Source organism: Sturnira hondurensis, unplaced genomic scaffold (genome assembly GCF_014824575.4).
Source record: "Sturnira hondurensis isolate 20B ecotype Veracruz unplaced genomic scaffold, ASM1482457v3 Scaffold0015056, whole genome shotgun sequence".
Classification (NCBI taxonomy): Eukaryota; Metazoa; Chordata; class Mammalia; order Chiroptera; family Phyllostomidae; genus Sturnira; species Sturnira hondurensis.
The window spans coordinates 4670294-4694389 of record NW_028087687.1 but is presented as its reverse complement, the minus strand read 5'-3'; the positions used below and the strand labels follow the sequence as shown (position 1 = coordinate 4694389).

General features: G+C 37.9%; 1 protein-coding gene across 2 annotated transcripts in view; it reads left to right on the top strand.

Moving 5' to 3' along the window:
- DTHD1 (death domain containing 1) overlaps positions 1-24096 on the top strand; it is a 65724-nt gene that overhangs the window by 8420 nt on the left and 33208 nt on the right. For both annotated transcript variants that reach the window (XM_037064358.1, XM_037064359.1), the window contains exons 4-7: positions 928-1107; positions 2171-2415; positions 18438-18602; positions 20315-20604. In XM_037064358.1, coding sequence (XP_036920253.1) covers positions 928-1107; positions 2171-2415; positions 18438-18602; positions 20315-20604 — 880 coding nt within the window. The remainder of the gene's footprint in view (positions 1-927; positions 1108-2170; positions 2416-18437; positions 18603-20314; positions 20605-24096) is intronic.

The window sequence follows — 24096 nt, the reverse complement described above, 5'->3', positions numbered from 1 at the left end:
TCCCAGAACACCTTCCCTTCCTACCTCTCACCACCTCCCTCCAGCCAATTAGGAGCATTCATCATGCCCTGGATTTTTCCAGCGACGGATTCATGCAGTGATATTGTGAAATCATGTCCTTAGTCAGTTTTCAAATGACAGATTAGTCTGCATTGTCACCGTCCCTGAAATGTTTGTATGTGTGTACCGGTATGATTATCCACTCAGGCCAGGGTGGAGCCTGGCTGGTGTTCAGGAAAGCAGGAATGGATCCAATTACTTCTGTCTTCCTTCTCATTTTAAGCTTTGGTGATTGTAATGGGTAGACTGTGTTTTCATGTACATATGGTTCCTTTTTATGTGATAAAAATAAGCTTGAATATATGCCTGCCTATATGCATTACAGATTTAAATGTCATTATATAACAAAGAAACACAAATGTTTTCCTGCTGGCACTGTGGGGAGGAAAGAAATAGAGAATAGACTTTACTAGGAGACTGCGTTGTCAGAAGGAAGAATCTGCTGACAGTACAGGTTCTGTAGTGTGTATGTAAGTTACCCAATGAAATTTCAGTCCTTGGAATTCAAGGACTGAAAGCAGTGTTGAATCTTCTGGATCAAGGCTGATTATTTCAAGTCCATTCTGGCTAACTAAAGGAAAACAGGATTTTAGAAGTAATTAATATTTGTTAAAAACACTGAATGTGATTGCCCATTATGTATACACATTTCCTTTTTGGAATTCATTTTAAATCTAAAAACACAAACTGATTTCTCTCGTTTCTACCATGCAGTCCAAAACTGAGACATTCCTAGTTGTGCTCAGTCATGGGAGATCATAGCAGCAGCATACCGGTTTTCTTCAGAGCCACGGATGACCTAGACTATGTGTTCCCAGTGCAGTGCTGTGTTAACATCTGTGACTCAGTGCCCTTCAATCCATACAGGGGGTCTGTGCTGAAGTGAAAGCTTACAAGTTGGGCGTCTTTTCTGTCATGTCCTGTTTAAAGAAGGAGTCCTTCACGGTAACGAAGAGAGGCCTTACCCTCAAGCCAAGCATGGATTCCCGAATATCCTTGCATTACCCTCCGGGAGTTTTCCGTTCACCCGTGCTTGTACAGTTAAAGGTAAATATTAATAACTAGTCGTCACCTTCTTAGCGACTTGGTGGGTCATCAGACAGGACCCTAAAAGAGGAAGCATATGCAAATATTTAAAAAAACAGTAAGTGAATTCTTTTCTGATATCTTAAAAAACCTAACAGTGTTATTAGTAATAAAGTGGTGATTTAGAGCATACTGAATCTCATTTCAAGACAAATCTCTACTTCATTTGAAAGTTTTTTTTAACTGACGTTTGTGTTGTTTTGTTTATAATATTTATTTATGAAACCATATGTGGAGTATGGTAGAATTGATGCCAGGCATTGGACATTCATAGGATTCAAGATTTCCACCTGAGAGGCAAAAAAAGATGCTAATCAATGAAAATAGTTATAACTTTGAAAAATCTGGTTATATTTAATTATAAAACAGTTCTTTTGGGGAAGGAAATTTTTAAGAACTCAACACATACAACATTATTTGCAAGGTGAATAATGATGTAGCAACGTCCATTCAGAAGGTATGTTCCCTCGATATTCCCCGCCCTCTGGCCTTACCTCTCCCCCACATGCTCCTGTCTCTCCCAGCTGTCACCATCAGAGGTATGCAAAGAAGCAAAGTTGGGAAGTTGACATATTATGAATAATTCATTCTTATAAACACTCTCCATAAACTTTGAAATTTTGGACTTATGTTAATTATTTTGGTTATTAGCCATTCTAATGTGAAATAAGTAAATATAGTCTTGTTTTTCTAATTTCTAAGGATCACTTGATCTAACCATAGTTTTAATTAGAAATTATGTAAAATGTCTATTTTGTTTTCTAGGTCATGTTGTTGCCCACAATTAAGCCTGTTTCTCAGTTATTTATAACAAAGGAAAGGGAACCTAGATTTCGAAAGACTTTATAAAAGGAGACCAAATGCTGTGCTCTTTTATAAGTTAATGCAGTGTTGATTCAGCCAACAATGAATAGAGAAATGTATTAAAACTATGTTCCTTCAAATTTTCAGAAAGTGGTTTAGAAATGCTGATACTTTGAATCTTTTGCTAATATAGAAATATATATATTTTTTCTTTGTTTAGGTCCAACCAGTTGACCCTTCTCTGGTGGCATATTTAAAAACACAGCAAGATACTTCCTACTCGGTGCTGTCCACAAGCCCTCTGGTTCATATTCAACACCCATCAACACATCCTTTCCAGAAGCCAGTCACTATATCCCTACCTTGTTCTCCACACCCAGATAAAAAGAATTCTGGGTCTGAGGTAGATCATAAAAGAACAGCTAGTATCACAACAAAAGGGATTGTACCTTTATACCTCAACCGGTGAGTTAGACCTGAATATCTCTAACTGACTTAGTGGTAAACAAAGAAACTTAAATGATAGAAATGGAATCAGATGTCTTGTATTTAAATATCAGTATTAAAATATTATGGAATATTTTAAATATAGAAATAAAATGTGGATCCCCAGAGGCTAACAATTTTAGCTCCAATGGGACCAAAAGTATGCTATAAGATGCAACTGATATAAAAGAAGCACAATTAATCCCGGCTTTCAAAGAATTTATGATATGGTTAATTACAAAGATGTGGTATGGTGATTTTAATTTTTGTATTTAAATAGTATTCTGTTAATGTAGGAAAAAGATAAATGTGGCCTTTTCCAACAAGTTAAGTTTGAGTCTATATTTGCCATATAGGTGAATTCCTTACTCTCCTAATATCTACAATTAAACAAAAATCCCCACCAACAAGACAACTATATATGTATTGAGTTACCAGCCAGAAATCAAATCAGAAATGAAATGCTAACAATAAATAGAGTACAGTGAGTAACTGTAATCCTGATCTAAATTCCTACTCTTTCACTTAATACTATTTTCTTTTCCTAATGAAAAAGGTAGAAGAGAATCTTTCTATTCTATAGTTGTAAGAGAATTCTTTTTCTTTGTAAAACCAGAATAGGGAGAAAAAATTTCAGACATTTAATTGAAATAACTATTAATTGAGCCCTGGCTGTTATGACTCAGTGGATTGAGTGCCAGCCTCTGGTTCAATTCCCAGTCGGAGCACATGCCTGGGTTGTAGGCTAGGTCCCCAGCAGGGTGTACGTGAGAGGCAACCATACATTGATGGTTCTCTCTCTCTTTCTCCTTTCCTTCCCTCTTTCTAGAAACAAATAAATAAAATATTTTTAAAAAAGAAACAACTACTATTAATTGAGAAACTACTATGTGCCAGATGAGATATATTATCTATTGGATGAGATATATTATCTCATCCAATCTCCTCACCAACTCACCTTCATTTCATTCAGTGAGAAGACTGAGATTAAGAATTTTTAAAACTACCAATACCTACCAAGTAGTGCAATGTTGGTGTGCACTCATATAGCTCTGTTTCTCATCACAACTCTATGTAGCCATTCTTTATTTAGTTTGAGCTGCAAGGCTAGAAATTGAGATGTGAATAAGTTGTTATTTTTCATTGTGTTGGTGGTTTAGGAGGCTGACAATAGTGGAATGTTGGGCTGTGGCTGGGAGGAGAAATCAAACTTTCCCTAGAGTTCGATAAGGGAGAGAGAATATAGAAATAGAGACATGATCCAGTTATGCATACTTCTGTGATGTACTCCTAAAAATTGATATTGACTGGTAAGCTGTTGCTACATCTAGTATTTGTACCATCTGTAGGGTGGATAGCAAAAGGACTAATAAAATGATTTGTGACTGACATGTACTTTACATCATAAAACATAACAGCTTCATTTGCCAGAAAGATGGTAGAAGTAACAACTTGCCTGTCCCCTATACTATACATACCAATGAAAATATAAATTTATCTCTGTAATACACAGATATCACTTTGGAAGTGATTAGATCAGTTTTCCTTTGCCCCTCCTTGGTTATATGTCCACATCCCTCAGAAACAACAGAGCTGAATGTGGAAATAAATTGGAGACAGTGTTGTCAAAAATGAAAATTCCTATAAGTATAAGAATAAAGAAAAAGGCAATAAGAGCCCTCATAGAAATGCATACTGTGAGGGGCACATTTTCATACACTCAGTTGACTCGAAGCACTGGAGATCCAGGGCTTGGCACAGGCAGAAGAAAGTTACACCATAGGCCAGAGGGATTTGACTTGGTCATAGCACCTCAATACTGAGAACTGGTTTCGAAATGATGCACATGGATCTGCTATTCAAATCTGTGAAAGAAATTCAAATGGCTACTGAACTGAAAGTGGACAGACGAATACTCATTTGAGAATAAGAAGAAAACCAAAATTCTACTTAGAGTCTTAAGGCTAAAAAAAGAAAAACCCCAATACCTATCAATACCAAGATTTTTAAAGAAAAACAAAAACAACAAAAACAGAAATAAAGAAAAGGCTCATCCTGACATTTCACAGAAATCGGAATAATGAGAATTACAGTTTCCTGAAGAATATCATAGAATTCTATTTTGTAAATTTAGTAGTGTCTAGAAAGCAACATTTCCAAAAATGCCATCAGGAAAACATAGACTCGGAAAAGATAAAAGGGCAACAGGATAAAATATAAAATAATATTGACTGTAAGCTGTAATTACAAATAATTTTTTTTAAAAGGACAACAAAATGAGATACAAAGATGACAAGCTGAGGGGAAAGGGCACCAAGGTATGATAAGAAATCACTTGAAGGGATGTAACCTAAAAATTACAGACGCCATCAAAGAAGAAATCAAAACAGCTATAAATGAAGGACTAATCAAAAGTACAGCTGAACATAATTTTCTGATGTCGATGAAAACTGCGAGGTAGAAAGGACTGAATGATTGCTAGACAAAATTTATGAGAAAAATCCATCCTTAGACATAACATGGAAAATTGAAATGTCTGTTTAAATAAATATAATTCTATCTGCATCCATTCAGCAGAAACACTTTGAGAAGGAGGCAAATCAGTGCAGCCTCAGCCTCATCCGCAGCCGCACTACGTATCAAGATGAAAAACGGACTAAAACCTTCGAAGTTTTGAAGGAAAGGTTGTGCAGTTAGGATTATCACACAACAAAGGAGGGTTTTTTTCTTTTTTCTTTAGTATAAGGGCTCACAAAAATGTACTACTCACATGTTCTTAATAAAACAAATAGATGAAATTAATCAGCTGACTTGAAAAAGTAGAATTTAAGAGATTTTTTAAATAATTTGGTATTGAATATAAATAAGAAATAATATAAAAGCAAAAAGAAAAAAAGAGGATTTCATGTGACAGATAGAGAAAAGAAAACAGTACAGTGATATTGAAGAGAAAAGCTGATATGAATAAAATCATCAATTATATTAAATAAATATGAATGAGTTAAATATAATTTCTTAATCTTCATCTTTAATATTTTATGCTATATCTGGGGTAATTTCCTTAGATTTATTATACATCTTACCAATTTTCTAACAGTTGTTTAAACTGCTCATTTCTATCATTATAATTCTCATTTCTAAACAACGATTGCTAACTTTTAAAACTCTTCATTTTCCAAGCTCCTGTATTTTGTTTTTGCTGTTTCATTACGCTTCCTATGCCTTCCTTTAGTCTCTGTAAACATGTTCATTTCACGGTCTCATTCAGATTATTCTATCATCTTTAGCATAATGATTACTATCATATCTGTTAGCATGGTATAATCTAGTACATTGCCTATCATACTAAGTCCACTCTATCTTGCGCTTGGAAATTCATTTCTAAGTATTGGTTAAAATTTTTGATCAGATCAGCTTTCCCCTTTCCCTCCCACCCAGAGCAGCTTCTATGTGCTTCTTTGTTGCTTTCTTGCACAAATGGTCAAAGAGATTTGGGTTGTTTTGCCATTTCTCATTTCAAGGGTAATGCTGCCCTTTTGAGACTCCAGCTGTAGGATTTGGTTCCCGCCAACAGCTGGAGGCTGTATCTAAGGTATATTAAGTGCCGTTCCCCACACACCTGGTGTGGGTGCATGGTTGGTGGGGTGGGGGAGGCTGACCAGGATGGGGGTATCAATAGAATCACTTCCTTTTGTTCCCTAGGGAAAGAAGAGCATTCTAGCTTTTTGAGGTTCTTTTTCCAGCTCTAAGGGACTTTCCTCCCCGTATTTTCAGTTCCTCCACTGGGTGTGTGACATTTTGGCTAGCATTCCTGTGAAGTGAGAAGATGGCCATTTGTCATCAGTTCAATTGGACAGAAAGTGCCGGACTTTTTTTCTTCTCCATTTCTTTGCCTTAGTACATGATCTCTCTCTTAGAAAATTCTTTTTCTACCATGTTTAACTGGAGAGATCTTGTTCATTTTGGAACTGGCAGCTCCCCTCTTTCCTTATCTGTCAAGACACCCCCTAAGATCTCCCAGAGGGGTCAGTTACTCCTCTGTGTCAGCCCATTCTTTATGCATATCTTGTGTCATCTTGTAGGATTATTAAGTACGTTTTATCATTTGTTATCACTCAGCACAAGTATAACATAGAACACACTCAAAAAACGTTAGGGGAATTAAAGGAATCAATGAACACATTTGTGGAAATGAAAATTATATTATCAATTCCTCTACACTTTTGACAATGCTAAATTGCCATAATACGCTCTGTTATTATTAGTGCTACATATGGTAGGCGCATTTCCCCTATCCAGTGGAGCATACAACAATTGAATGAGAGTCTGTCTCACTGATTAAATAGATCTGCATTTATTTAATATGCTTTCCTCACAGGGTGAAAGCCAGTCGAACATTTTCTAAGGAAACAGAAACACAGTGAAGCTATCCAGGCCTCATAACATAATAAAATAAAACCTGGTTGAGGCCCAAACATAGTCTGACTATGAAAATTAAAGGTCCTTATCGCATTACATCCTTGCATGTCTGAATGATTTCTGGGGAAAAGATGAAAGGCCTTCAATTGGGAGCCAGAAAAGATTTCTTGACAGAAACAAAGGGGAAATTTATTAAATAGAAACATTTCACATCATATAAGAAATATTTTAGAAAGTTAGATAGAAAGAGTTGCTCGTGAAAAAATGGTCACTTCTACATAATGCTCTTGATTTTAAGATTATCTTATTTAAATGTAACATGTGAGTCAGACACAAGAATGTTTGTAAAACATGTCAAATTGCATAATAATGAGATGGGTGAACTGGTAAAGCTACCACATAACTCAAGAAATTGGATATTATCCATATAACTGTGTCTCTTTACTTGCCCCCCTCCCCTATTCTATCCACAGCCTCACTACGTAATTGCTCTTTATTCATACCAAAGTTAACCACTATTTGGAAGTTTTAGGTTGTTTTTTGCTTATATTTATTTTATTTCTATCACCTATCTTTATTCATCTCTGTGCAATGTCTTCTTAGGCTTTGGGCTTGATAAAAGTAAACACGGTAATCTACTGTGTATAGTCCCATGGCCTTGCTTTTCCATTTACAGTTGTGTATATTCATTTTCATGTCTATATAATATTCTATTCAATAACTTCACATTTTATTTATCTACTTTCCTACTGATGGACATTTGGGTTCTTTCCTGTTTTCTTTGTGCTGATACACACAGCACTGTTATAACTATTCTTGACCCAAAGTGTATTTGAGCAAGTACTTCAAAGTAAATACCTAGAAAACTAATTGGTGAGAAAAACATTCAAGTTTTCAAGTTTTACAAAATGGTAGAACTTAATTATAATCTCCTGCTATTGCTCCTCATCTTCTCCAGCCTTGCACATCATCGGATTTTGTGATTTTGAAAATCTAATAGGTGTAAAATGGATCTCATGCGGTTGCCATCGACAATGTTCTGATTACAGTGAAAATGACATCTTTCACGATTTCTTCTGTTAGTCATCTTTGTTTTCTTCTACGTGAAATAGCTGTTACTTCCTTGGCTCCTTTTGAATTTTTACCTTCATTTGTAGCACTCCTTTTCGCATTCTCAATGCCAGTCCTTTGTCAGTACATGACCTGTATTTTCATATTTATATGCTAAATTTATTATAATTTTCTTTTCTTTTTTTAAAAGAAATTTATTTTTAGAGGGGAAAGGAAGAAGAGAGAGAGAAACATCAATGTATGGTTGCCTCTGGTGTGTCCCCTGCCAGGAACTGGCCTGCAGCCCAGGCATGTGCCCTGACTGGGAATTGAACCACGATCGTGTGGTTCGCAGGCCCGCACTCAATCCATAGAGTTACACCAGCCAGGGCTATAATTTTCTTTATAATTAGTGCTTTTAAACCTGGGTTCTAAAATCATCTATTTCCTGAAATAATAAAAATTTGTTATCTTTACTAGCACATAATTTTAAAAGTCTGAATTTTATGTTTTCAATTCATCTGAAACTGACTTTCACATACAGTATGATGTAGGGATTTAATTTTTTTCCATGTGGATAATGTATTCTCCCAGCATAGCTATTAAATGATGCTTTCTTTCCCCAATGGTCTGCAACACATCCTCAGTCAACAGACACATTTCCTTAGTCAGAACTATTCCACTGGTTCGTCTTTTTATCTACTGGGGAGCCAATCTAATACCGTTTTAATAATTATGGCTTTATAAGAAGTTGATATCTGGTAGGTAAATCATATCATACTCTTCTTTAGGGGAAATTTTATTTTGAAATATTTCCATTTATATAAGATAGAATCAGTTCATCAAGCTCCACAGAACAAACTTTGTTGGGACTTTGATTGTAATTACCTCTGACTATAGGTCAATTTGGAGAAATGTAAAACCTTTACCATATTGAGTCTTTTAAGCTGTTATATATATATATATATATACTTCTTATTTGTGCATCTAATGTCTTCCAATGACATACTGTAAAAGGTACCATACATGGACAACATGTGCTTTGCTAGACTTATTCCTCAACCCTTTATAATTTAGACTGCTATTATAAATAATATTTAAAATTTTTGTCTTCTCTCTGTTGGAGATATGCATATAAGTGAACATAGTGGATTTTTGACAGTGGCCTTGAAGCCAGCATCTTTCTAAATGCTCTAATTATTTCTAATATATTTTGAGGATTCCTTCAAGTTTTCTATGTAAACTGTTACATCATCTTCAGCAATGACAGTTTTGTTTTCCTTTCTGGTCATCATGTTTAAGTCTTTCATCAATTTGGATCTGTATATGGTTTCAGATAGGAGTCCAATTTTATTCTTCTGCGTGTGGATATCCAGTTTTCCCAAAACCATTTAGTAAACTGAGAATCCTTTCTCTATTGTGTTTTTGGCATCCTTGTCAAAGATGAATCAATTATAGATGTGTGGATTTATTTCTGGACACTCTGTTCTGTTCCAATTGGTCTATATGTCTGTTTTTATGCCAGTATCGTACTGTTGTGATTCCTGTAGCTTTGTAATACATTTTGAAATCAGAAAGTGCTATACTTCCAGCTGTATTTTTCTTGCTCAAGATTACTTTGGCTATCCAGATTTTCTTTGGGTTTTGTATGAATTTTAGGATTATTTTCTCTACTTCTGTAAAGAATTATTATAAGGATAGTATTCAATCTATAGATCACTTTGGGTAGTTTGGATATTTTAATAATATTAATTCTAATCCATGAGCATGGGATGTCTTTCCATTTATCTATGTATACTTTTTCTTGCAATATAATTTTACGGAGTATTTCAGTTACTATTTCTGCATATCAGACTACTCTAAACAACAAGCATTTCATTATTTCTCATAATCTTGTGGTTTTAGGGGAGGTCTCACTAAATGGTTCTCTTATTGATCTTGCTCAGAGATTGTTAACCATTTCAATAAGATAGTTTCTGAGGCTGGGAAGTTCAAGATGACTTCATTTACATGTCTGGAGCCTTGAGAGTGATGGCTGGAGCCTGAGCTCAGCTATATGCAGAAATGGTTGGGCTTCATTCTCTCTCCATGTACTTCCAAGGCCTTTTCCTTTTCACCTGACTTCCCCATATACCCTCTTTCTGCCACGCGCTCTTTCCAGCAGCGTAGCTGGACTGCTTACATAGAAGATTCCAGGGCTTCAGAATGTACAAAAGCAGACACCACCAGGCTTTCTTAATTCTTAAGTTTGGAATGATTAGATCACCAGCTCTGTAGCTTTCTGCTGGTTAAAGTGAGAGACAGAGGGAACTCTGGTTCATTGTGGGAAAGTGATTCACAAGGGCATGAATATTAAGAGGTAAGTTCAGCATCTTTGGAGACTAGTTAAAGCATAAGATGCTAGATTTACATAGATTTTTTTACTCATTTCTTTGGAGACATTATTCCATTCTTTATGGATATTTTTTAACTGATGTAAAGATTGCAATGAACTTAATTTTCAGGACTTTATGGGTGATCTACTTTATCTTGTTAGCTACTTTTAAGATTGTTTCTTGGTATTAGATATTCTGCATTTTTCTATTAAGTATTTAGAAATAAATTTTAAAAGCTTTTTCTGAATCAAATACATTGGGCTCCCTGAAGAATAAATTTCTATCTTTTTACTTTTCTGAAAAATCCTTGTATTTTTTCTAATCAACTATTGCCTCTCTCCCATTTTACCTATTCTGTATTTTTATATTTCCAATTAAATGTATATCAGGCCATCTCTAAATTCCATACTTCCTTTCTTCTCTTTTATTCCCACCTTCCTGTTTCTGCATACTATATTCACTGTAATTTCTTCACATTCCAATTCGAATGCCACAAATGTGGCATACCTTTAAAACGTACTTTTGATCTATCATTATTATTTCCAGAGATTATGTATTTTATGTATTAAGGCTTTTTTTTTTAGCTCTTATTCAAATCTCCCCAGCCATTCCTGGAAGTCTCTTGCTGCCTGCTTGTCCTTCATCTTATTAAGCTTTTCACATATAGTTGTTTCCACTCTGTAGCTACTAATTCTGATATCTGTGGTCTTGGAGGGTGTTGCCTATTGCTTCTGCTGTCACTCCTGGTATTTGCCTCCTTATGAGGGTTGGGGACCTTTTTTCTGAGTATGTGTGGAGGGGAATTCTGCAGGCATGAATGGAGCTCATTTGCTCCAGATGCCACTTGCTCCTGTCTCTGCTGAGATCCAGGTGCTACTATCTTGGGGCTAAAGGAGACTCCTTGATAATCTTGGTCAAGATCTTGAATACACCTTTCATGGTTGGAATTCCAAAGGGCACAGTTCCTTGCTCTGATTGCCTGATTACTACTTACATTATTTTTCTCCCATATCTACATTGTTGGAAAGAAATTTGTCCTCCTAGTAATCCCATCATCTCCATTTACTTACTGCCTCGTCTTCAACCCTGGCTTCACACATTTTTTTGGAGGGGAAGTTGGGACATTCCTCTGAGATTCCTCCTGTTTATTCAAGACAAAATATATATTAAAAAGAAGGTTTATCAGGATTAGTTCTTTAGCATTAGGGAGGGAGAGGCCATAGATTACTTATTCTCTTGCTGTATTATTTATAGTTTTGGATTTTGTGTATTAAATTTTTAATATAGTAGAGATTCAACCTACACAGAAAGGATTATTTTATTTATTTTGCCTTTACTGAGGTATAATTGACAAGTAAAATTGTGAGATATTGAAAGCAGACATCATGGTGATTTTAAATGGGTATACTCTGTGAAAGGGTTTCTCCCATGTAGTTAGCTGACACATACATCACCTCACATATTTATCTCTTTTATTTTTATTTTTTAGTGAGACTGTTTAAATTTTACTCTCAGCAAATTTCAATGACATAATACCATATTATCAACTAGTCACCATATTTTACATTAAGAAATGGTAATTTTATAAATAGCAAAATCACACATGCTATATTTTTTGTTGTACTCAACAACCAGTACTATATTGTCTCATTTAATAAAGTGAAATTGTTTCAGTAAAATTTGCAGGCAAATGCTTACTGAGCAAATACAATTTTTTACATTTATTAAACTTGGAGGTAGTGTACTAGAAATATTTTAATGTATTACATACATTTAACCCCAAAGCCTATACTACTAATTTTGGTTTGGAAAACCATGTGAGGAAAATTTTAATTTAATTTTTTAAATAAAAATATGATCGCTCAGAATAGCCACCACCATATGGAAGGAGGGCAAAGCTGGGGGACAAGCACTGCCTGAGTACAGGAATGACCACGAAGCCACACTAATAAAGACAGTGGCATTGCCTAAAGAATAGACCAATAGATCGATGCAACAGAATAGAAAGCCTCGTGATAGATCCATACAAATATAATCCATTGATCTTTGACGAAGCAAAGACAATACAATGGAGCAACGGAGTCTTTTCAACAAATGCTACTGGAACAGCTGGACATCCACATGCAAAAGTAAATCCAGACGCCCTGGCTGGTGTAGGTCAGTGGATTGAGCATGGGCCTGCAAACCACACGATCGAGGTTCGATTCCCAGTTAGGAAACATGCCTGGGTTGCAGGCCAGTTCCCAGCAGGGGATGCACGAGAGGCAACCATACATTGATACTTCTCTCCCTCTCTCCTTCCCTTCTCCTCTAAAGATAAATAAATAAAATCTTTAAAATAAATAAATAAATCTAGACACAGACCTTACATCTTCCACAAACATTAACTCAAAATGAATTACAAACATAAATGTAAAATGCAAAACTATAAAACTCCTAGAATGTAACAGATAAAAATCTGGATGATCTTCAGTCTGGTGATAACTTTTTAGATAGAACACTAGAGACATAATCCAGAAAAGAAATGATTGATAAGCTGGACTTCAAAAAAATAAAAAACTTCTGCTCCATGAAAGACAATGGCAACAGATTGAGAAGATAAGCCACAGACTGGGAGAAAGTATTTGCAAAAGACAAATCTGCTAAAGGATTGTCACACAAAATATACAAAGAACTCTTAAAACTCATCAATCAAAAAATTTAAAAAACCTGATTATAAAAATGTGCCAAAAACCTTAACAGACATGTCACCAAAGAAGAGAGCAGTTGACAAATAAGCATATTAACGGATAATATCCTTCATGTGTCATCAATAAGAAGCAAATTAAAACAATGGGGAGGTACCCCTACACACACTTATGAGAATGGGCGAAGTCTAGAACACCAAGGACTTCAAATACTGGTGAAGATGTGGAGCAGCAGGAATTCTCACTTGTGGCTTGTGTGAACACCGAAAGGCACAGCCACTTTGGAAGACGGTTTGTTGGTTTCTTACAAAACTGAACACACACTGACCACCAAATCCAGCAACAGTGCTCCCTGGTATTTGCCCCAAGGAGTCCAACACTAGCCACATAAAAACCTGCACACAGGTCTTATGGCAGCTTTTTCATAATTGCCCAAAATTGGAAGCAACTAAGATGTCATTCACTAGGTGAATGGATAAATATCTGTGCAATAAAATATTATTCTGTGCCAGAAACCGATGAGCTATTGAGCCACAGAAAAAGACATGGAGGAATCTTAAATGTATATTGCTCAGTGACAAATAGCCATTCAGAAAATGCTTTAGACTTTATGATATATGCTATATGACATTTTGAAACAGGTAAAACTATGGAAACAGTAAAAATATTAGTGGCTGCCAGAGGTTGGGGTGGGGGAAGGATAAATAGGCAGAGAATAAAGAATTTCTAGGGTGGTGAAAATACTGTGTGAGATACTGTAACGGTGGATACATGCCGTTATACTCTTGTCCAAACCACAGAATGCACAACACCAGGAGTGCACCCTAAGGCAGACTGTGCACTTCTGGTGTTTATGATGTGTCAGCGGAGGTTAACCCAGTAACGCAAATAATGGAGAAGGCTATGCATGCGTGGAGACAGGAGATACATGGGAAATATCTGCACCCTCTTCTGAATTTTGCCATGAACCTAAAACTGTTCTAAAAAAAAAATAAACTGTAAAATGTTTTTTAAAACTGTCCTTGAAAAGTTCCCAGTAATGTCTATTTCTAGTTGTGGGAACAAAATATTGAAGGACTTCTGAGCAGATCTTTTATATATGGGGTAAATTATGAGTGTGCTTTCATTGTGTGGCATTAAGGCATTTTTCTGGGACCAAAGTGCAGCCTGGAGTAGATACCTGCTGCTTTTATCCTCTCAGCCACTTTATTTGGGGGGAATTATATCACAAATTCTAGAAACTTTCCTTTTTATCTATGTGGATGTAATGGGATCTTTCATATTCTTCAATGACCCTGTTCATTGTTATTGAGCACTTGACCCAAAATGGGCCAACTGTAATTCCCTGAATGCCTGAAATTCAGGACATGGAAAGAGTCTTGAACTCAAGAATCAGCAAGGTCAATTTTTCTTAAATAAACAAATTGATTTAATAAAGGTTGATTATGTTTTACTGGATTCTTAGTAGATCAAAATATTATTTTTAAAAAATATATTTTATTGATTATGCCATTACAGTTGTCCCATTTCCCCCCCTTCGTTCCCCTCCACCCTGTACACCCCCTCCCCAACCATTTCCCCCTTAGTTTATGTCCATGTGTCACAAGTTCTTTAGATTCTGTATTTCCCATACTATTCTTGCCCTCCCCTGTCTATTTTCTACCTACCGTCTATGCTACTTATTTTCTGTAACTTCTCCCCTCTTCTCCTCCACCCATTCGCCTGTTGCTAACTCTCCATGTGATCTTCATTTCTGTGGTTCTGCTCCTGATCTAGCTGTCCTCTTAGTTTGCTTTTATTTTAGATGTGCTTGTTAATAACTGTGAGTTTGCTGTCCTTTCACTGTTCATATTTTTTATCTTCTGTTTCTTAGATAAGTCCCTTTAACATTTCATATAATAAGGGCTTGGTAATGATGAACTCCTTGAACCTGACCTTATCTGAGAAGCACTTTATCTGCCCTTCCATCCTAAATGAAAGCTTTGCTGGATAAAGCAATCTTGGCTGTAGGTCTTTGGATTTCATGACTTGGAATACTTCTTTCCAGCCCCTTCTTGCCTGGAAGGTCTCTTTTGAGAAATCAGCTGACAGTCTGATGGGCAGTCCTTTGTAGGTGACTGTCCCCTTATATCTTGGTGCTTCTAGGATTCTCTCCTTCACCTTAATCTTGGCTAATGTAATTATGATGTGCCTTGGTGTGTTCCTTCTTGGGTCCAACTTCTTTGGGACTCTCTGAGCTTCCTTGATTTCCTGGAAGTCTATTTCCTTTGCCAGACTGGGGAAGTTCTCCTTTATTATTTGTTCAAATAAGTTTTCTACTTGTTGCTGTTCCTCTTCCCCTTCTGGTACCCCTATATTATCTTTTATGAAGTAAGATCAAGTGCCATTTCTTGCTATGCAATACTAGTTGGAAAGTTTTCTGATAGCACAGGGTTGGAGCAAAAGTACATTTGTAGTTGTTCATATGGAAAATAATACAATAATTAATAAATAGCAATACAAGAAATAACTGTTTTGCATACTCACAAATGTAAACTACTCTTGCCCCATCTGTACATAAAACGAAGCATTTATTTACAGAGTTAAGAACAGCTGGGGCAAGTAAGTATGCCATCAAATCATTTAATTTTCATAAGAATTGTATCTATAATAGTAAGTCTAAACTTGAGGAGATGGGTGTGTTAACTGACTTTCTCATGGTGGCCATTCCATCATACGCCCATCAAATCATCACACTGTGAACCTTAAAATTACACAGTTATATGACAATCACATCTTAAGAAAGCTGGAAAAAATGAAGTCTAAATTTGATCTTTATATCATTAAGGACTTGATTTCAAGTGACAGAAGAAAAACCAAAAAAAAATTTATGAAGTGGAATTTTTCGGTGCATATAATTTAAAAATCTTGGGATATATTTATCTTTACACACTTCTTGAACCAGAATGAACCCAGTCTCTCGCTTCTCTTTCTGTCTTCCTCTGTGCCAATTCCATTTGCTGTCATGCTCATTCCGTGTGTTGCAATATGGCTGCATCATCATAATTCCAAGATCAGTGGAAAAGAGGAAGCTTCCTCCCCCCAGAAATATACATAAAGACCCAGAGTGTTATTCTAACTCTATTGGTCTCAAACCCCTCGCTGAATAGACCACTGGGACCACAAGAAAGACCTAGTCTCCCAAGGGCTTATACTAACAGTCTTTGTGTCTCACACAAATTGTGTGGACATCAAAGGCAGGCTGCTTCTTGATCATCTTCACTCTGGGACTCACACTAAAGGGCAACAACTGTCTGTTGCTCTCATGGTTACAGAAGAGGAGTTTGGATAGACCCACTGTAGCAATTAGATGGTTGGCCCCACAGGGACATGTATTGCCTTTATTCACTATTCATTAACCAGACCTAGTCATAAGCCCCACTCGACCACCTGGGACGAGGAAGTACAACCCTATCATGTACTCAAAATGAGGGGAACTTGGATTTTTTGGCAAACAGCATTACAAAAGGCCAAATGCACTATTTGGCTCAGGTTATGCACCCGTCTAGACCTGAAAGTAGAGTCAGCTCCAGACAATGGAGGTTCTCTAAGTCCCACAGAAAATTTAATCTACTGGTAGGAAAAAGAAAGAGTTGCCATCAGGGGAAAAATACATTTAATTAAGTTAGTGTCTAGTAAATAACTAAAATTTTGGATTTGGTATGAGTGTATCTCCCTGTGTTAGTCAATTATTAACTTAGAGAGTTATAAATCAAAGGCCAAAAACTAAGTGTCATTTTTTTTTCTCATCCTTCTGATTTTAATCTGGTTGATTTCCTTCTGAAGAAATCAACACAGTCTAAACTTTTTAGAGTAGACATTTTAAATCTAGTGCGGTTGCTAATTTATGGGTCAGAGCTCAACCTGTGACACTAAGGTGCTTTTAAACATAACTAATTCTATTTAAAAATAAAGGTGTGTGACTCACACTTGGGTTTTCATTTTTAGTGCCTAGCTAAAATGGTTCTGTTCCCTTGCAGATTGCTCCATCAGTAGATTTGGGGTTTTTTAGGTTTTTTTTTTTGTTTCCTGAAAGATATTCATTATCAAGGATTTTTCTTCCTTTAGTTATGAGAACAGATATCCACCTAAGTGGCTTCAAGGAAAGAGGAATCCATAGTAAGACCACCATCATACTCTCTGCCTCCTTCATCTCAAGGACTATGCTAATTTTTTCATCTTCATTTTTTTCTTAGCATCTGCCCATTTATTTTTCCTTTCTTAATGATCTCTCTGCTTATTCACTTTCATAGCCCAGGGCACTGCAATCCAAGGAAAATGCCAATCTCTGGGCCTCTTACTCAGTCAAATTCCAGAGAAAAAGAATCAAATGCATCTGGCTGGCATGGCTCAGTGGGTTGAGCGAGGGCCTGCAAACCGCACGATTGTGGTTCGATTCCCGGTCAGGGCACATGCCTGGGTTGCAGGCCAGTTCCCAGCAGGGGACTCACGAGAGGCAACCATATATTGATACTTCTCTCCCTCTCTCCTTCCCTTCCCCTCTAAAGATAAATAAATAATTTAAAAAAAAAAAACTTTAAAAAAAGAATCAAATGCATTTTGGTATTGGAAATTGGTCTACAGTTGGTCAAATCAGCTCTGGTTGGGAGAAAGTACGACATGTAACAGACAACTGTTATGCCCTTTCAGGGCATGTGGGTGGGGCCAGTTAGGCAAATGGGAGAATTGTACAAAAAAAGCTAATTGGCTATGTCTGCTGTAGGAATTAGGATGCCAATATTAAAACCACTTATGGTAACTACAATAATAAGTGCTTTAAATAGTAACTCATTTAATCCTACAATGCATATACTATGATTGGTCTCATATTACAAATTAGAAAACCAAAAGATAAAACAAACTCACCAATGGCCACGCAGTTAAGAAGAGGAAGAGCCCCCTCAGGATTAGAAAGTAGGCAGTCTTATTCCACAGCTGGTGGTCTTGCCTATTATGCTATAGGTCTTGCCTATTATGCTACTCTTGACTATCTTAAAGCATCCAAGTTTATGTCAGAGAGTGTATCAGTCTTTGGGGTACATTCCCTTAACTTTTTTACTAGTAGGGAAATGCTTCTCATTCTTCAAAGCTCAGCTCAAATATCAGTATTTTCACTTCACAAGCTTCTCTGAGCAAACACCATGTATGTTCCCTTAATGGTCACACAGATATTTGCCCTGTGATTGAATAATATTGTAATACTGTGAGCTTCAGTAGTGCAAGGGTGAAATATTTCTTATCTTCAAGAAAAAAATAGTGCTACGCACCAGGACTCTTTAAAAAAGTCCTGGTGCATAGCATAATTAGTGGCACATAGTAGACACTTAATGAACTGTTATTAAATTATTCATTTAATGAAAAACAGAAATGCATTAAATATAATTTATGCTATGGAAGTTTTACCAATTTCACTTGTGCTGTCATTACATAGGACAAAAAGTGCTTCCATAAGAAAACCTGGGAACAACGCCTGTGAATCTTTGAAATTACTGGGATTCAGAAGCCGAGACAGTGGTTGGTTTGGGCTTGATGATGTTGTGGTGAGAGCCGTGCAGAGTGGCTTGATATCATTTGAATTGTGTGAACACTTAGAGAGGTAATTCAATAATGAACAACAAAAGTCAATGATATTCTATCCTGATGATTTATCACTGGCGTTTACAGAAATGGGAGCACAGGATTAAGTGTTTATTCTTCAGATAGGAATATGAATAGTCCCTTAGGGTGTGCTGAAAATGCAAACCAGAACTGACATGAATATGCTATCAGTAATTTTATTTATGATAGCTTAATAACTGCTTTTGGAAACCATTCATAACTTGAAGTTATTTTTACAGGTTTCTTCTAACTCCAAAATAGTTTTAAAATAGCACCTTCATTTCTGAAATTCCATAATGATAGTAATTAGCTGTTCATATTATGCTCATCTCCTAACTATGTATATATAAACTGAATTTGTTATTTCTGTGTCCTCATTTCGCTTTCTCATTTCCATGTTTTCTAGACAGCTCATTATGAGGAGAGTTTTATACTGTTTTAAGGTTCAGGAGAAGTAGACCTTCATAGAGAACAATCATGTCCAAAGATAACCTTTATTTCATCATGGAACATCTTACATCTATGATTGTCTTGGGTCAGGTTCCCTAAAAAAGAGTCTCAGATGTAAAGGCGAGTGATTTATTGAAAGAGGGCCCTCAGGTGAATCCTGAAAGGGAATGGAAGACATGGGTAGGGCAAGAGAAGAAGGTGGGAACACCTTTGTTTTCAGCTGAAGTTTACCATGAACCTGATGCCCCAGCAGGGCTGTGCAAGTGTGAATGCCAAGGTGTCTGGCTTTCGTCCCTGCGTCAGTCATCCCTGTCTATGGGCCTGGGGCTGCTCTGGATTGAGGGCTCCTGTGGGCGGCTATCTGGAGAGGAGCTGGGTAATGGGTGCTCCGCCCAAGCAGAGGGGCCTGTATTAATTTGCTAGACTGCCTGAAAGAAAAGCATTAAACACTGGGGGACTTCAACAATAGCAATTTATTGTTTCAGTTCTGTAGCTTAGAAGACCAAAATCAAAGTGTTGTTAGCGAGATTCACTCCTTCTGTGGACTGTGAGGGAAGGATCTGCTCCAAGTCTTTCTCTTCAGCTCATAGTTGGCTGTTGCTATGTTCTCCTAGCATTTTTGCAGCCAGCCCACTGTGCCCAAATCCCCCTTTTTGTGCCGTCAGTCATATTGCACTGGGGCTCGTCCTAATGACCTCATATTAACTTCAGCTTTGTAAGGACCCTATCTCCAAACAAGGTCACATTCTGAGGTACTGGGAACTAGGACTTCAGCATTTGAATTTGGGTGGAGGAGACACAATTCAGCTCATAACAGGGTCCATCGCAACAATCCCTGCCACACAGGACAGAGAAGAATATTGCAGTCCCCAGTTAATTATGATGCACATATTCGGTGTCTTATTGCTAGTAAATGGATTATTTTGATCATTGTTCCCCTCTGTATTTTGAAGTAATAGTCTTTAGTAATATTAATTAAAGTATAATTTTGAATATGCAGCCATATTTAGAGCTGAGCTGAGCCTACAAAATTTCTTTGTTTGAGAACATTTGCTTTAAATGTGGTTTGAGTTGAGCTGGTTTCCCGATGGCTAAGAGTTCCATGAAAGCCGTTCATGAATCTAACCAGGTGGCCATCAGAATGCTTGATTTTAAAGGAAGTTTGGATGATGATGGGTCCTTTCTTGGGTCTTATTAGTTATCAGTGATATTTCTGGGACTGTATGGTTGCCTGAGGTCCTGCCCTTCTCTTCCATGCAGGTTTATTGTGCTCCACCTGTCTTCCACGGTGGGCAACAGCCACTTGGTTTCTCTTGTGAAATCTTTGGAGGAAGCCATGCTCAGCACCAGTGCCTGCGTAGTGCTGTATCACCAGAAGGACAACCCACACAGAATAGTTATTTCAGTGGTGCCCTCCAAAGATTTAAGCCAGGTGCTCAGGAATTTGCGCTCGGAAGCCTTCAGTGGGCCTCCAGAGCTGTCTTGCCATTTCCAAGTGAAAGAAGGAGAACAACTTCTTCTGAGGTTTACTGGAAACATATTTGCCTCAAGTAAGTATAAAGACATCTTTCTGTATATTCTACGGGCTATCAGCCATAAACTTCAGAAGGAGTTCGCTAAACTTGTATTAGGAGGAAAACTTCTCAGGACTGAGGGGCTTTTGGAAAGCATGAAGAGAAAGAGGCTTACTTCTTTCCCGTCTCTTTCTGTGCACTTTAGGGGAAGCACATTCCTTTATGGGCAGATTCTAGGTGATGCTCTTTGGGAAATTGTCTTCTCCATGATCACTATGTGAGTCCAGGCTACAGTCGTCTCCTTCCCACGGCAGAGCACTTGCCCCCTGAATAGTCCTCTGCTTCCAGTGCTAGTCACACAAACACCCTTTCCATGCAGAAACAACGGCGATCTCTTAAAAACATAAATTACACTTTATTACTCTTCACATTGAAACCTTGGAAGTCCAACTCCTATTCTACTTGAAGTGACACCCAAACTTTTGTCTTACGAACAATCTCACCTGGGTTCAGAGGACTCCTAAACCTATAATAGCACTATATTCCAGTGCCATTGTCTTATTCATAATGCCATTTATTTTATTTTAAAAGACTGCTTTGAGAAGAATCAACGGGTTTTCCCCAACTCCGAAAAGGTCCACAGCCAAAAGGGGTTCAGAACCTCGGATCTGGAGGCAACAGCCCTGCCTCCCACTCAACCTCACATCCATCTGGTGCTTTTTGCTTTCGTTAGAAATCTTACCCCAACTGGGAGTTACATGTTGACTTGTTTGCTTTCATGCGTCATGCTATGTTCTTCATTGAAATGTAAATGTCATGAGGGCAATGACTGTGTTTTCTTGCTGTTGACCTGAGTCTAGATTAGTGCCCAGTGCATCAAAGACACTCCGTAAATGTGATGGTGCTGAGGAAAACAAGCAGGGTGAGTGAGTCTGGGAGGGGCAGGAGAGGTGGGAATAAATGAAAAAAAAAAGAGAGAGAAAAGGAAATGAAGGAGAGAGAAAAGGAAGAAAAAAGACAACTGAGAAAACAGCTGTGTGAGAGAAGAGAGAAAGGGGTTTGGGGGGCAGCTGCTATCACAGCAATTTCCTTTTTATTAGTTCAAGGCCTTCCCGTCTCTCTCTTTGAGGTGGAGTGGGATCTAACAGGTATGTCCATGCAGATGAGGGGCAATGGAGAGCTCAGCGATGGGTTTATGTGGATTTCAGGGCCAGGAGTCTTGTAATACACTCAGCTTGAAGTAATATTCTCTGGTCACTTTTAAATGAAAAATAGATCCCACTGATTTTTATGATACTTATTTTCTCTCTGATTCTGGAAATCATTGCTCTTGGGCCCTTTGTTGCTTCAAAAACAATGCTGCTTGAAGCTGGGGCTGCTGTTTTTCTGAAATTTCTGAAAATGTCTCAATTCGAATGATCTCTTCCACTTTCACATGCAGTCTCAGCCATCTGAGTCAGCTGACAGGTCTTAGTGAGTGACTGTGGAGGATGTCGGAAAAAGAGGAAGGCATGGGAGAGGAGGGGGAGAACGGAAGGGAGGAAGAGACTCCCCCCCCCTTCCTACTTGGCTTCTGGAGCAGAAACCATGGTGTCCACCCTGGGACTATCTCTCTGCAAAGAGAGAGTCAAAAACTGGAAGTGACCCACCCAAACAAATAATGCAAATGATTTTCCTGTGATACTCCAGACGGCAGCTGTGTTTACCTACTGCCCTAAACAAAAGTGAGTTGCTGTGCTTCTTCCAGGCGGCGGTACTGAGTACGCTATTGCACGGGAAGGAGCACATGCTAAAATAAGAGTTCCTGGAGATAGCCAGCCAGGGTGTGTGCCTTTCCTCCAAATAAGGAACAGAGAGGAACACATCCTCACTCAAGGAAAATGAGTCAGGCAGGGTGCCAGAATCATTTCTGCTTTGCTTTTCCTAGAAACCTATGCTTGGTTCTGGAGCCACACTGATTTTATTTAAGAGGAGCAAGGAGCAGAAAACTGATACTCTTCCATGTATCAGGACCTGGGTCCTTTCTGTGAATCTCAGACAGGAAGTCAGAGGCTTTCTGCTTGGAAGGCTGTCCTTCTCACCCACCCCAACTTCCACCGGCAATCATCTCACACTGCATTGTTCTATCTCACTTGATGGTCAAGTTCAGAGAAATTTTCCCTTTTTTTTTCTGATTAAGCCAGTCCTCATTTTACTTCTTCCAAGTCTATGTGTTTCTCTTTTGTGGACTTGGCCATAGATGCGATCTTCTATTTATTGATTTAATTGTTGGATCGATGACAGTTTCTCTGACTACAGTCTCGTGAAGAAAGGGTCTGTCTTGTTGGCAAGCTCCAGTCAATCTCCAGGCCAAGGATGGTGCCTAAAAGCTTCTAGCTTTATTGAGTATTTGTTGAAAGAATGAAAACAAACTCTTGAGGAAGGACTTAACACAATACTATTGTGTGAATAAGTGTTTGAAACTTTAATAAATTTAGATAACGGCTCTCTGAGTAAGGTCAAAAACCTCTACATTCATTACATAGAGTAGAGCTGATTCCTTTGAGTGAAGATCACGGGACATGGACTTGATTTCTACTTCTAAGAGGAAAAAATAGATAGAGAGGTGCTTCCCTTGGTTTTCATATTGACCTTTGGCATTCTTTCGGACACACGCTGGAGTATGCTTTCATTCTCTAGGTCAGAGCTGTTAATTCAGCACTTAAGATTTGTATTGTCAAGGACACACAAAATGTTACACAATGATCCCTTCGCATCACCCCCAACGTCTAGCGATGCCTCAAAAAGGTCTACGTGTGTCAAAGTTGCCCTGGATGTTCTTTGGCCCAGGGAAGCGATCTTCCTCGATACACATGCAAGAAGTGAGAATGACTGCCCTTGTGTTCATTCTGCAAAAATTCCCTGCCCTTATGTGTATTGTATTCTAACAGGGAGAGACAGAGAAGGAGCAAATAAGTAAATAAAATATATAGTTTAATGGAGTGAAAAGTACTGTATAGAAGAATAAAGCAGAAAAAGGATATGGAAAGTCTCAGAGGGAATGTCAGAATTAAAATTTCAAGTAGACTGACCAGGAAAGACCTTTGGGGGGAAGAGGCATGTAAACGGAGAGGAAAGAGCAAACCCCAATTCTGCCTTAGCAGCATTTGGCCTGTGCAGAGGCGTGGCGGTCGTAGAAGAGCAGAGGCAGAAGTGGGCCTGGTGTGTCTGGGGAGCAGCGGGGACGCTGGGGTGGCTGGGGGATGGGGTAGGCGAAAGCAGGAGGCGAGGAGGTGAGGACCGATGGTGCCTTGAAGTCCATGGCGAGGACTTTGCTTTTTATTCTTTTTTTTTAAGATTTTATTTACTTATGTTTAGAGGGGAAGGGAAGGAGAGAGGGAGAGAAATATCAATGTATGGTTGCCTCTCATGAGTCCCCTGCTGGGGACTGGCCTGCAACCCAGGTATGTTCCCTGACTGGGAATCCAACCGCGATCATGTGGTTCGCAGGCCTGTGCTCAATCCACTGAGCTACACCAGCCAGGGCTT